The sequence below is a fragment of the Phodopus roborovskii genome, unplaced genomic scaffold (assembly GCF_943737965.1).
Source record: "Phodopus roborovskii unplaced genomic scaffold, PHOROB, whole genome shotgun sequence".
Classification (NCBI taxonomy): domain Eukaryota; kingdom Metazoa; phylum Chordata; class Mammalia; order Rodentia; family Cricetidae; genus Phodopus; species Phodopus roborovskii.
The window spans coordinates 5,633,948-5,649,550 of NW_026126585.1; the positions used below are offsets into that span (position 1 = coordinate 5,633,948).

Genomic DNA, 15,603 nt, shown 5'->3' on the forward strand with positions numbered 1-15,603 from the left:
ATTAGGAATAATGAAACAAATGACTTCAATAAGTGTTTATAAACATACAAGAGTGTGACATAATTGAGTTCTCTGGGATTTATATAAAGGAATAAGATAGTTTTGTTTATTTACTTTGGTTTTTCAGGGCACAGTTTTTTTCTGTAGCTCTAGCTGTCCTGGAACTAGCTTATACACTAGACTGGCCTTGAACTCACAGAGATCCACCTGCCTCTGCCTCCTGAGTGCTGAGAATAGAATAAAGGTGGTGCACCATCACCACCCAGCTTGTAAGCACTTATTTTTCACTTAAAAATTTACTTATACTTCTTAATCATAGTAAGAACTAAATGAGATAGTATATGTAAAACAGTTGATTAACTACAACAGATGCTTCATAAATATCACTCCTTATTCCTTTCTCTTTAAGGAATGGAATCCCTTTCTTTTAATATATTAATTACCCCTCAACACCTTAGGATAACATCACATTGACAATCAGGAGGGCAGAGGAGATGGCTCAGTGGATAAGAATGCTTACTGTACAAGCATGAAGACCTGAGTTTGAACTCTTAACACCTGCATAAAAAATTCAGCCTGACAGTTTCTGCCTGTAACCCCAGCAATTAGAGGATGGAGACAGGTAGATTCTGAAAGCTTGCTGGTAAGCCAGCCTAGTCTAAACAGTAAGCTTCCAGTTCAGTGAGAAATCCTATCTTAAACTAAGGCAAAGAGGATGCTGGCGATATGGCTCAGAGGTTGAGAGCACTGACTGGTCTTCCAGAGGTCCCGAGTTCTATTTCCAACAACCTCATGGTGGCTCACAAACATCTATACTGAGATCTGGTGCCCCCTTCTGGTGTGTATGTATACATGTAGGCAGAACACTGTATACACGAATAAATAAATCTTTTTTTAAAAAAAAGGAGAAGGAGGAGTAGGAGGAGGCAACAACGAGACAAGGTGGAGAACGAAAGAGTAAGACATCCCACGTAGTGGCATCTTGTTTCACCAGTGAACTTGCATTGGTGGCCACATCCTAGGGGCATGGCTTCAGGTGTGCAGGCATGACCCCTTATAAGGAAGAGGAGGGGCTGTTTTGCTCTCTTGGGTAGTAATTGGAACTCAGGAGACTGATCTTCAGGAGCAGGAAGACCGCAGGGGTTATTTACTATTAATTGTGTAAGTTCTTCCCTAATAAATACCTGTTAATCATTTATCTTGGGTCATATGGACTCATTTACATCCCATTTTCAATCCCATATCTCCTGCTCTGTCCTACATACCCACACATTCACATGCATGCAACACACACACACACACACACACACACACACACACACACACACCAATTAACAGTGAAACAATGTAAGAATTGAACTCTTAAGTCTCTTTCTTGGAAACATTCTGGCATTAAATAGCTCTTTCTGAATATTTAAATATAAAGTTCAATGGTAGAAATAACAGTTCTGTATGAAAAATGAGTTCAGGGAATTAGGAGAACCAAGTTCTTGGTTTTATTAATGTCAGAAGTAACTAAGGCTTTAAGTGTGTGGATTCAAATAAAGACTTCTAAAAATATGAGTGTTATACTGGAAAAGCTTCTTTTAAGATTTAAAATTCTATAACTATTATATTAAAACAGCCTTATAATAGAATTTGGAATCTAACTTACGTTTATGTATTTGTGTACTATGTGAGTAAGAACCCATAGAGGCCAGAAGAGGGCATCAAATCCCATAGAACTAGAGTTACTGGGTGTTGTGGAGCTGTCATGTGAGTGCTGGAAACCAAATCCTGGTCCTCTGCAGGAGGAGTAAGCTAGCTGAGCCATCTCTCCAGCCCCATAAATAGGACAGTAAAACACTGATTCAGAGACCCCTGACTTCAATCTGCTAATTCTTTAAATAGCATAGTATTTCTCTCAAAAGACACTCCTCTTGACCAGGTGTGGTAGCACACACCTGTATCTCAACACCAGGAGGCTGAGGACTGAGTATGAGGCCAGTGTGGGCTCCATAACCAACACTTTATGTTTGAACAGAGGGGAAAAAACAAACAAAAGCCCCCCCCCAAATACTCTGTTCCATTAATCAAAAGGACAGCATGTTTTGTCAATTCTATCACATCTAACCACATAAAATTACAAAGAATTCAGCTAAAATGAAGTATATCCTTCTTCTATGTTCTCAATACGTATATTTCTTTGGAGCAGTGTATCATGCTTAATTGTCAAAGTGAACATCTCTATGATTCACCACATCCTACCCTCTATTTGTCTGACCTGGTGTTTCTAACCAGAAGAACCATGACTGAGAGACTAAAAAGAAGGTAGAAACCTAAGGAGATTAAGACTGAGGATTTGCACAGCTCTGAAATGGAGTATCTCATTTAAGAAGTATCTTTATATGATATTCTTACTTCAAAATTTTCCACTAACACATTAAGACTTTTGTTAGAATATCCATGAATATCACCAAACAACTCCAGTTTCATTTTAGTAAACTCATGTACACCTAAAGCAGTGGTTCTCGACCTTTTCACTGCTGCAACCCTTTAATACAATTACTCATGCTGTGGTGACACCCACCACAAAACTATTTTCATTGCTACTTCATAACAGTAACTTTGCTAGTGTTATGAATTATAATGTAAATATTTCTGGAGATAGAAGTTTGTCAAAGGGGTCATGACCCACAGGTTGAGAACTAGTGATCTAAAGGTTTCCTCTCTTTAGATCACGAGGCCTTACCCTAACTTTTTAATTGTCAGAGACGCAGTGAAACTAGTACTACACTTACAAGTTGACTTATAACTATAAATATGGAAAAGAAATAGACTCAGATACCTCAAAACAACAAGAAAAGTAGAACAGACAAAAGCAGTGAATCTAATTATTCAATTAAAAATGCTAAAACTCATTAAATCAGAAAGGGCTTTATACAATGAATACAGAAAAACTACAAGGAAATGAAAGGCAACTGCTTGAACTTACTGGGTTATCTGTGGAATCATCAGCCAACTGTAAACCAAAATAGTCTCGCTCAGTCAAGTCAAGATGCTTGAAGACTATATCCAACAGAACTTGTCCCTGATCATGTTTCTGGAAGAAAAATAATATAGAACCATCTTTAATAGGCTGATTTTATGCTATTTCTTTTCTTTAAGACTGGTCTTGAACTCAAAGATCCATCTGCCTCTGCCTCCCAAGTGCTAGTATTAAAGGCGTGTGCCATTACACCTGATGCTTTATGTTTTTTAACCTTTTTTACTACAATGGCCATTGTTTTTTATACCAATGACTTGGTTGGGAATAAAACTCCGCATGTGAGTACTTGAAGGAGAAAACAAATATGAAGATAAGAAACCTTTACTTGAAAATACCTCCTGTTGACTATTATCAAGGCATTATTGTTATTTTATATTGTTGCCACAGTAAAGTATGTATGCATATATATGTACATATGTGTGTATATGCATATATGTCTATGCTATCTCTCTATGTCTTTTAGTCATACACTGAAATATGGCTAGAAAGTTGACTATGGTTTAAAATACAGTTTTGTGTAGAAGTCATAAAAAGAGGCAAATGGAAAAACTTTTCAAGAAATTGGAGAAAGGCCTTTGATTTGACAGGATATAACTTTACAATTACTTATAGAATTTTAGAAAATATCTAAGTTTAACCTTATCAATTCAATAATGTAGACATTGTTATTCCCATGTTCCATAGTTACTAAATATGACATAAAAGACATGACTGAACAATTTACTAAATGAGTAAAAACTAATAGATAAAACACAAATTAACAACATTAATAATACAAATTAAAATGAGAAATCACAATGATATTCCATGAGTATATGATAAAAAATAAAATCCAATAACTTAACTACAGAACTATAATATGACACAATTTGTAGGGAAACCATTAGAAAATTGTGTGTGCATGCAGAAGCACCCGTGTTTGTGTGTGTGTGTGTGTGTGTACATGTACGTACCTATCTGTGTGTGCATGCAGAAGCACCCGTGTTTGTGTGTGTGTGTGTGTACATGGACGTACCTATCTGTGTGTGCATGCAGAAGCACCCGTGTTTGTGTGTGTGTGTGTGTGTGTGTGTGTGTGTGTGTGTGTGTGTGTGTACATGGACGTACCTATCTGTGTGTGCATGCAGAAGCACCCGTGTGTGTGTGTGTGTATGTGTGTGTGTGTGTACACATGGACGAACCTATCTGTGTGTGCATGCAGAAGCACCCGTGTGTGTGTGTGTGTGTGTGTGTGTGTGTACACATGAACGAACCTATCTGTGTGTGCATGCAGAAGCACCCATGTGTGTGTGCGTGTGTGTGCGCGCGCATGGATGTACCTATCTGTGTGTGTACGCAGAAGTACCCATCTGAGTGTGTTCATGTGGAAGTCAGAGTAAGATATTAGATATCTCCTCTATTGTGCTTAGCATCTTTTTATCTTTTGCATTATTTTTACATTTATCTATGTGTCTACACAGGTGCACATGTACATGCCACAGCACAAATGTGAAGGTAAGAGTTCACCTTTCAGGAGTCAGTTCTGCCCCTCTACCATGTGAGTTCCAGTGACTGACCTCAGGTGGTCAAGATTGTCAACAAACACCTCTACCTGCTGAGCGACCTCCCCTGCCTCTCTTATTTTTGAGTCAGGATCTATCACTGATGAAGCTGGAGTTCACCATTAGGACAGACTGGATGCCCAGAAACTCCCTATGATCCCCCTGCCTCCATACTCAAGGATGGAGTTACAGACAGGGGCTGCTATGCTGGCTTTTTAATCTGAGTACTGAGGATCTAATTTCAGGTCTTCATATTTGCATGCTTTATAACCAAGAGCCATCCACGCCAGCCTAAACTTGTAAGTATTAAGCAAAAACAGTAACTGTATCAACTATTTCAGGGATACCTAAACATCAGAATAAAGTCTAACATTGAAAGAAATAGCTTAAACACATTAACGTGTTCACTAGAAAACAGTATGGCATATTTTACCACTATTATTTCTTCTCACTGGCTAGAATAGTCAGAAAGACTCTAAAGTCTCAGCGCTGAACGGACATTTATTTTTCTCATAATATAAAATATAAAGGTAGAACAGATCCCAGAGCTAAATCAGCCAATGAGAGGAAATCAGGAACTAGGTTCCCTCCCTTCTGCCTTCCTGCATTCCAGTTCTGGCTGGATTTGTGGGCCTTGAGCAGCATTACCAGCAACTCCAAGATCCATACCCATACATGACTATGTTCAAGAGAACAAACATACTTGTAAGATTACCACACAAAAAAGACTATGCATCATGTCTGACTGATCAAAACTGTTGAGACTGACAACCAATGGAAGGAAGTATGTGCTTCAAATAGTACTACTCAATACTGGTGCCCATTTGTTTACCTGCATTAAAAACAAAATTAAGTGCTGCTACAATCTCCTCTCCCTTTTTCCCATTCTGATTAATTGCTCTAGGGAAAAGACTAAGTAAGCATTGCTTTTTAAAGCTACTATGGTGAATCAAAATGCACTCTTCTGAACAAGAGGGAGTTGAAATGCAGATAATGAACTAATTGAAACACATAAAAGTTTTTAAAATGTAAAACTTAAAAGCTGCCACATGGCTTTGTGCAGTGAAATGGAGATGTTAAGAATAAAGACAGAAGGGAATAGAAAGATGGCTTAGTGCATTTGTTGCTTTTGCAGAGGACCTGGGTTCAGTTTCCAACACTCACACGTGGCTTACACCCATCCACACTCTGGTTCAGGAGATCTGAACCCCTCTTCTGGCCTCTATGGGCACAACACACACGCATGGTACACAGGCAAATGTGCAGCAAAACCAAAAAATAAATAAATCTAAAAAGTAAAGACAGAAAGTTCAAGTAAGAAATAATTGTACTAAACTAAGAAGTGACCTAAATCAGATTATCAAAGATGACAAAATGAAAAAATGGACCTATTACAGAATAGCAGATTGGTGAAAAGGTAAATGATGACTATGGTGAGAAAAAAACGACACATCAAAAATGTTGTGTTTATGTGTCTTGATTAGCAAATGGATCCTGGTGGTGCCACTTGCTGATTTAAGTTTAGTTTCAAAAACAATGCACTTTGAAAGAAAGAACATTAGGACAACTTTAAAAACACAACTAAGAGGCTAGTGAGATGATTCAGCAGTTGAGAGCACCCATGGGCTGCTCTTGTAGAGGCCCTGTGTTCAGTCCCCCCACACCCACATGACGGCTCACACCCACCTGTAACTCCAGTTCCAGGGGATTTGATGCCCTACTCTGGCCCTCATGAGCACTAATGCACATGGTTCACATAAATACATATAGGTAAAACACTCAAATACATTAAATGAAAATAAACTTTGAAAGAGGAAGCTGGAGTTGGGGGTTCCCTGGATTTCTTTGTCCCTCTTCCTAATGTGGCCACATTGGAAAATGCGGGGGCTCTTTATTTTAAAAATACAAATGAAAAAAAGAGCAATCTACTCATTCCTTGCTTCATTAACTTTCTGTTGTCAACACCACAATAAAACAGATTGGTTATTTTGACTCATGGTTCTGAAAGTATTAAGAAAAAGGACCTTATATAATGACAGCCCTCTTGCTGGTAGTGTGCAGAGGTCACGCAGGCATCACAAGAAACAAACATGTGTCCATTTTATGGTTCAGATATGAAACATCCTCCGCAGGCTCATATGTTGAAGAGAGGGCCCTCAGCTGGGGGTGCTATTTGGGGAGGTTCTGGAAATTTTAGGAGGTGGAAGAAATAAGATCACTAGGAGCTCCATCTTGCCCTAGATCCTTCCTGTCTTTCTGCTTCTTGGTTTCCAGGAAGAAAGCAGCTTTGTTCTACTCAGATCCCATTATGATGTTTGGCCTAACCACAGCCAAGAGACAATGGAATCAAAATAAGTCCTTTCTCTATTTTGTTTGTTTGTTTGTTTGTTTGGCCCAGCTGTGAAAAACTAATTGAACACTGGAAGCAGAAAAGTGCGGTAGATGCTGTGTTTACCTAACATAGGGTTCTAAAGCATGAGGGATTCATTTAAGGGAGAAATGTGGGAAATTTTGGTGATAAGAGCTGAAGAGGCTAAAGCAAGGAGTACTTAAAGGTGGTAAAAGGGCACCAGAAATACAGACTGTCAACACCAGGTCCATGGGGTTTTGGACAATGGACTAAAGGCTATTCATGGCAAAGAACTTGCTGGCATTTTGTCTGTTCCCTGAGACTTTCAGGGAAGCAGCATTTAAACCTGATGGAGGAAATCCAGTACTCGGGTTATGTGGAACAGTCATTGCTGGCTGTTTCTTTTGGGTTTTTTGTTTGTTTGCTTTGATGTGTTTTGAAGCAAGGAACAAAACAGGAAGATTAGAAAAATTTGTGATTTGGCCAGAAAATTATGAGCCTTGCATTTAATTATGCTGACAATAAGGCTGTGGTTGTTAACGAAACCGGAGGCATCAAAGAAAGCCAAGTTTTTATATCAGGAAAACAAGGGAGATGCCCTGATCATGCCATTGATGTCAGTGAGACTGCCTACCACTCATGCCAGGGTCAAGAATATAAGTATAAACTCACTGGAAAGGATTTCCCTTGAGTAGAGAGTGTTTCTCGACACCTTGATTGCACAAGACCACCTAGAGAAGCATTTTCCCTGAACCCAGCAGTATCAGGCACAAGGAGGCTACTTGGTGCAAGAGAGTCCAACTACCACTCAGGCTGGCAGCAAAACCACGGCTTTGACCACATATTTCTGTGGGCACGCAGATTATAGGAGTTCCAAGATAACAATGGTTTCTCCCCACATTTTAAAGGAAAGCCTGTAAGGCCAGGCAATGGGCAGAACAGTCATATTCTTTACAGAGTGCCACTGAAAGGTGATAAATAGAGCAGATGAAATTGCCCACATGAGAATAAAATGAAAACAGCTGAAGAGGAGCCTCACCATGAACTAACAATTCTCAGTAGGCTGCTTTAAATAGCCAGTTAATTAATATTTCATTAGCTGAGTCAGTGAATGACAAAATAGTACAGTGAAGCAATTCTAAAGTTTGTGTAATTTTAGGCCTTCTGCGAGTATTGCAGCCCTTCAGTTTTTGTTTCACATAAGAACCAGTAAAAGAACAAAACGTTTGGGAGGATCACTGAAGCTCAAAGGGTAATACTACAGATAACTTAGGGTAAGCTGTGCTTTCAGCAGTAAAGGCTATCCCTGACAGAAAGTGTTTAGTTTTGTTACTAATAACTGCCTCACTTAAAGATCCTTGCTGGTAGGCTTAGAACAGGGAGAGATGTGTTGAGACCTGGCTGAAGGGAACGCTGAGCACCAGCTCTGCAGACTTAAGACAGGGAGTACTTACACTCTTTGGAAAGCAGAATAGCAAAAGTTGAACAGAAAATACATCTATTCTTTATTGGCTGATTTGTTGCTTGTGAGTTTGTGTTCCTATGTAAGACAGTTTATTGACCCTAAACTATGAAAACTATTACTTCAACAGCATTAGAGCTATGTTGTATAGAATCTAAAGTGGAATGAGTGTACTTAGGGGCTGATATACTGAAGAGGGATAGTTCAAGGTCAAATTGGGCTCCTTGCAGTTAACTATAACTTGATCCATTATACATACATAGGTCACATAACTCATGTATTGTACTTATTTTCACTGGAAAATAAAAAAGGATTCTGCATTTTAAATGTAATCATCTAACCTAGGTGGTCTTTGGGGTACCTATTGTTAAAGATGCTTTCATGAAGACCAGCAGAACAACGAGGAGAGTTCCCTCCATATTTAGCACAACAGCACATTATAATAGCTCTTAAAAGACCAAAATCCTTCAACCATTACCAGAAGATAGACTCTGATCACCCTTCTGAGTGAAGAACACCTCTGGGAATAGATCTTCCTAACAGACAATAGGAACATCAAAAGACAGTGGTTTTTGATAAGGTTTACCCATGGTTAATATTGTGCGTGCGCGCGCGCGCGCGCACACACACACACACACACACACACTGTGACAATGGATTTTTTTCCTACCTTGAATTCATTCATAAAATATAAGTGGAAAAAAAATAAAGCATAAACTGAACCTTTTTAAAAAGGTAGGGCTGGTGAGATAGCTTAATGGCAAAGAGGTTCTTGCTGCCAATGATGCCTGATGACCCGAGTTTGAATCCATGGTGGAAGGACAGAATGAACTCTCACCAATTGTCTTCTCACCCCCACAGGCACAATCACATACATACACAAGGAATTAAAACATGTCATACAAAATACTTTTTTAAAACTAAACATTTCTGTGTATTATGAAACTTTCTCATACTTTTAGTGTTGGTAAAACTATGTAAAACTTTTCTCTATAGAAAAGGAGGCCCTAATATAGACGTTAAATATAGCTAAATTTCTAATAAGAATGTTAACAATAGCTAACACATACTGAATACTATCGCCAGACATTCCTGTTAATAAATGCATTTGGTCTGATTCTGTTATTGTCAAAAATAACCATAGTGTTTAGAGATGAAGTGGATGGGGCATAGACCATAGACTCACAAAGACCTTGTAGTAAGTGAAGGGTTATAAGCTATCTGAGGTTACTGATTCCAGAATTCTGTATATTTATTTTTCTTTTGTTAAAAATGGAAGGCTATTCACATTTAGTCCTCACACTTAAGATCAGTATTCAGACTGACAATTCATAACGACTTTGACTTCAGATAGCCTACTCTAAAATACCAAGTTACTTTCCAGGCAGTCTAGCAAACTAGATAATAAAAAGTCTGCTACAAAATATCAAGATGTGCTGGATAAAATGTAATTGTCTTACATTTGTGTAGCCTTACTCATTTAAGTTTTAAATTTCTATAGTTGTAAGTCAAAACAGGTATAATCGAGTCCTGCCAACTCTAGCTATTAATGAAATTTATTTCTCTATTGTGTCTTATAATTTTTGGACTATGTTCTTGTCTTCCCATAAGCATTAACTCTGTGACTCATTTCTAGTCAGCCTTAAGACTATGTTCATTGTGACTAGAGTGGCGATTAAGAGCACTTGTTGCTGTTCCAGAAGATTCAGGTTCATTTCCCATCACCCACATGGTGGCTTCGGACCGTCTATAACTACAGTTCTAGGTGTCTCTACGCCCTCTTCTGACCCCTGAAAGCACTCCATATGCGGTGCAGACATGATCTAAGCAAAATATCCAGACACATGTAATTTTAATTTTTTTTTATTAAAAGAGTATGTTCCTTGACTTTTTAAAATCAATGTAAGGATTCTATAAACAGTAAATAGTATAAAATTAAAACTTCAGACTCATATTAAGCCAGTGTTATAGTTACAAACTTTAAGGATGACTTACATAGATTCCATATGGAGGCAGGAAAGCCTCTTTGTTCTATTTCCCTCATTTTATCTAACATTGAGCATGCTGTCATCTACAATGCAGGCTTTTCATAGAATGTTCTTTATAAAGTATTTGGCTTTATTTGGACTCACAGATTGCACATTGTTGCACATGTGGGATAAAACCAAAGTGCTTGCTTTTTAGCAAGCCCCAGTACAATATGCACTCAAGTTTTACTTATTTTTATTGTGTGTTAGAGATATATATATATATATATATATGTACTTTTTTTGGTTAAACACACACAGGCATAACTCATATATTTTAAGTCTCTTAGATAAATCATATAATGATACAAATAGGTTGAAAGTAAATGATGAATAAGGAAAAACATAAACCATGCAAACATGAAACATAAGCGGGCCTATATTAGTATCCGATAAAGAGGACCTCAGAGCAATAGATATTAAGAGACAAAGAGGTAATATAAATGACAAAAGTGGCCAATCCACCACCAGGAAGGAGCTGGATGCTGGGAACTGGACCTGATTCTCTGTAAGAGCAATATGTTCTTAATCACTTGAACCATCTCCCCAATCCCAAGACAGTAATCTTAAATGTAAACTTATGAAAAACAGAAAAGAACAATGCTGGAGAACTCATATTTCCCAACTTTGAAATTTTCTACAAAACTACAGAAATCAAGATAATGTGATACTCTCATAATAACAGACATTCAAGTAGGAAAGAACTGAGAGTCCAGAAATCAACTATTACATTTGTTGTTACAAAAGCTACGAACATCCAGATAGGAATGAACTATCCTTTTAATAGACGATGCTAGGGTAAGTGGATATCCATGGACAAAAGAATAAAATTGGATCCCTACCTGATATCATGTAAAAAATAACATATTCTACCATGGACCAGGTATTTTTTTTTTTTTAAGATATGACAGCTGGAATCCAAAGGCTAAAGTTTTTCTATTAAAAGAAACCACCAAAACCATGAAAAGATAACCCAGAGAATGAAGAATGGAAGATATTTGTAAATCACATACCTAACCTAGTAACTAGTGGCTTATATCCAGAATATGAAAAGAATAATTGACAAGATGTAAAAATTAGCTAGATATGCAAGTAGGCATTTTTCCAAACATACACAAAGCAGCAATATATTCATGAAATAATAAAATACAAATTTCTGTTCCTATACAGAAAAACAGTCAAAGGGCATTGTGAAATAAAATACAAACTGGAGCTGGCTCAATGCATCACCACAGAAAGGCACGTGCTATCAAGTCTGCTGGCCTAAGTTCAATCACTGGGACCCACATGTTAACCTCTGACCTCCAGGTATATGTGCTCCTACCTTAAAGGAATCAAATAAATGTAATTTTAAAAAGGAAAAGGTAGGACTGTGAAAAGGGTGCGCTTTGCTGGAGTCAGACACGTCAAAGTCGGCACCACATTTGAAACCCTCCAGGAGCACTTTAACCGCAGGAGCACAAAAATGGCTCAAGCTGGAAAAATGGCTAAGCTTCTGGAAGTGAAAGGCAAGCTATTGCTAATGTACCTTATGCTGTGAGCCACCTCATCCTGACAAAGACTTAGGAGGATCTCTGCAGTTTTGAGGCTGATGGAGATTCACAGGGCTTTAGAAAAAGCTTCATCCCTTGAATCAAAAACTGAAGTATTAAATTGACAAACTAGTCAAGAATGCAGAGATAGGTAGCCTCAGTGAGAGAGACCCACTTAGTTTTAAGCCCCATTCCAGCAATACGCTAAACAAGTTGAGCTCTGGGAATGAAGAGGAAGATGAATCAGAGGAGGGCAAGTCTTAGGCTTCAGGGAAGTAATCTGTAAAGGGCGTGTTTAAATATGTCTCCCCATACTTGGTTCCAGTACATAATAATGAAACAGAAGCTGAGTGGGGGCAAAAACACCTAGAACAAGCCAAGAGATGGGTATTGAGCAGTTCTGTCATTTATGAGCTTAAGGAGCAGTGCTCAGATACCCCAGAAGAAATCCGTGGTGCCTGGCATCCTCATGTCACTTATCAGAGTCAGGAGGATCAACAAAGGGTCAACGACAAAGACAGAGCATGAAGGTGTGTTTAAGTGCTAGCAAGCAAGAGAAAGGACAGTGAAAGCAAGCAAGCATTATGTATAAGTTCACAACTTCAGTGACATCGGTGCTTTGATGGAAGAAACTTCTCATCTGATGAGGATCAGAATCCTATTTAAAAGCAGTAGATACCTAACAAAGGTCAGAAGAAAGGTTTCAGAGGCATCAGTGACTTGCTTATGCACTTTCTGCCATCCTGGGATGGCAGAACTTTACTGTATGTATGTGTTTTCCTTGGGCTCTATTGGCCTTAGAAATGTGGAGAGATCTTTACCAAATAAAATTGACTCTGCTTATAAATGAAAAGGTAAAAGTCTTGCTAAAGCCATTATACTAAAAGATGATAAATACATAATTTGCTGAGATCATAACAATTTTTAACTGGTGTGTAACAAGGTAGTTACAAAAAGTATATAATGTAAACTACAGTACAATGTCACTGATAGGAGAACAGGAGGCAGAAACTGGAGAGGCAGTTAAGTGTAAAAAGACCCCAAAGCCCCACAGCCTACATCAGGTGGCTCACAACTGCCATGTAACTCCAGTTCAAGGGGATCTGACTCCCTCTTCTGGCTTCCATGGCACACACACAGATACAAATCAATTTTAAAAAGAAAAATGACCAGTTTCTTTATGCTTAATACCCAGAACTGTCCTTGAGCCTGGTGATAGCCTTACCGTTTCCAGAGGCACAGATGGCAAGAAAGGGTCCTAGCTTCTCCTCATCTCTTTCCCCTTCTGAAATATCCTTTTCCTAGAGGCCATACTGTACCTCAACACCCAGAATGGGAACTAAACTGACCAGTGCATTCCCTCCTTCCTCCTCTATACAGTGAAGTCTTCAACAACATAACACCAAGGCAGTGAGGCTCAGTGGTATTCCAGTCCTCCATGCTATACAGGATATATAATATATAATATAGTATATAATAAATACTTCTTTATAAACCCCCTCCATGGTCAATACATTTCACTTTTTAGATTCACAAGGGAAAAAAGCAACTGGCCAGCTCCCTAGATAAGCTCACCTAAGAATTATGAAAGGTTTCATAACTCTCAAAGATACCCCAATATTCACACATCACCACTTAATGATACCTACAGGGAATACTGTACTTTCAAAAGAGAAAAGGGTGTCAAATAGAAAAAGTAACTAAACTCTAGTATAATGCTGCCAGGAGTTGATTATAAATACTCCAAAGAAAGTAAAACCAAAACTTATACAGCAGTGTATGATATCTTCATACCATTATTCACAATAAGCAAAAAACAGAAATAACTCGTCAATCAAGTAGACATAAGAATAAACAAAACATAGTATAATAGGGCATCATCTAAGAACAAAAAGTTCTGAAAATTTTTCATGCTACCTTGAAAACATTATACTAAGCAAAACACACCAAATAGCCAAGTCTAGTGTCATAAGCCTACAAACCCAGAATACTAGGGCAGGAGAATAGAGCAGTTAAAGCTAGCATGGGTTATAGCAGGACCCTGTCTCATTCACCCGCCTACACTGGCACAGACAGATATATGATCCTATCTATAGAAGATGATTTCTTGCATATTTGGAATAAACCTTAGTATTGTGATGGTTACTCTTCACTGTAAACGCAAGTACATTTTGCATTATTTTAGAAGCACGACTCTGAGAGTGTCTGTGAGGTCATTCCCACAAGGTTAGCTGAGCAGAAAGATCCATCCTAAGATGGGTGACACTATCTCATGGGCTGAATTAGAAAGAGAAAGCAAGCTCAGCACCAGCATTTATTTCCCTGCTTCCTGACTGTAGACACAGTATAGTAACTAGACATCTGATGCTCCTGCTGCCATGTACCTTCCTACTACTGCGCTACTCCACCCTGTGGAACTGCATCCTTTCTTAAAGTGGTAACAGGCTTCTTATGACCAGAAATCCATTTGCCAACAAGGTAAAAAACAATTCACAAAGACCAGCCAAAATTCAAAATTTATAACGCCTGAGTTCACAGAGTAGAGTAGAGTCATCTTTGGAGACTAGCCACTACAGATGGAATACTATATAGTATTGGAAGAGAAGAAAAAAAAATCACATGTAAAATTGTTGACAATCTTAATCTAGTAAAGCAACAAACAATTTCATACATTTCAACTTAACATTCAAAGGCAAAGGTAATCAATCTACAGCAGCAGACAAACAAGTCTACTTTACACATAAGATGAATAATACAGTGTCATGGAAAATGTATGAAGGACTGGTAACACCAGTGGTTCTCAACCTGTGGGTCACAACCCTTTGGAGGGTCAAATAACCCTTTCACAGGAGTCACCTGTGACCATCAGAAAAAACTATAGCTCATAACAGTAGAAAAATGACAGTTATGAAGTAGCAATGAACATAATTTTATGGTTGGTGGTCACCACAACATGAAGATTAGGAATGTTGAGAACCACTGCTCTACACCACAGTTCAAAAAAGTTTTACAATCAACTTCACAGATTCTTTCTTCTCGATCTTATTAAAGATTAGATGAGGCCAGGGACCAGCCACACAGCCAGGTATGGAATAAGTAAAGAAACGTATATAGATTAGAGAAAGATAAGCCCAGAGACAAAAGGTAGACAGGATCATTTAAGTTAAGAAAAGCTGGCTAGAAATAAGACATGCTAAGGCCAAGAATTCATAAGCAAGAATAAGTGCCCACATATTTATCTGGGAGCTGAGTGGTGGGCCCCCAAAGAGAAAAGAGTTAAAAAAAAAAAAAAAAAAAAAAAAAAAACACTGGTATCTCTTCACAGCAATACAAACCCTAACTAAGACAGTAGCCAAGGCTATACTAGAACTCTGTGTAATCCTTGCAGTCCTTAAACTGAAAATCCTTCTTCAGCTTCTATGTACTGATTACAACAGGTATATGTCACCACATTAGACAAAATAATAATAATAATAATAATATGTTTCTAGTGCTGGGGATCAAATCTACCACCTCAAGCACTAGCTCTAGCCTTGACCTATGTTGTTAGCCTCACTTTTTATTATACTATGTTGTCTCCTTATACACTGCTTATTGTAGCAACTGTTCAGAATACTTAAGCCTTTTAATTTTGACATCAGTGTATGTTTAATTATCTGTTTG

The 15,603-nt window shown here is 38.2% G+C and overlaps 1 protein-coding gene across 2 annotated transcripts in view; it reads right to left on the reverse strand.

The window, feature by feature from the left end:
• Positions 1 to 15,603, reverse strand: part of Ptpn4 (protein tyrosine phosphatase non-receptor type 4) — a 120,546-nt gene that overhangs the window by 74,359 nt on the left and 30,584 nt on the right. For both annotated transcript variants that reach the window (XM_051204040.1, XM_051204039.1), the window contains exon 3: positions 2,975 to 3,082. In XM_051204040.1, coding sequence (XP_051059997.1) covers positions 2,975 to 3,082 — 108 coding nt within the window. The remainder of the gene's footprint in view (positions 1 to 2,974; positions 3,083 to 15,603) is intronic.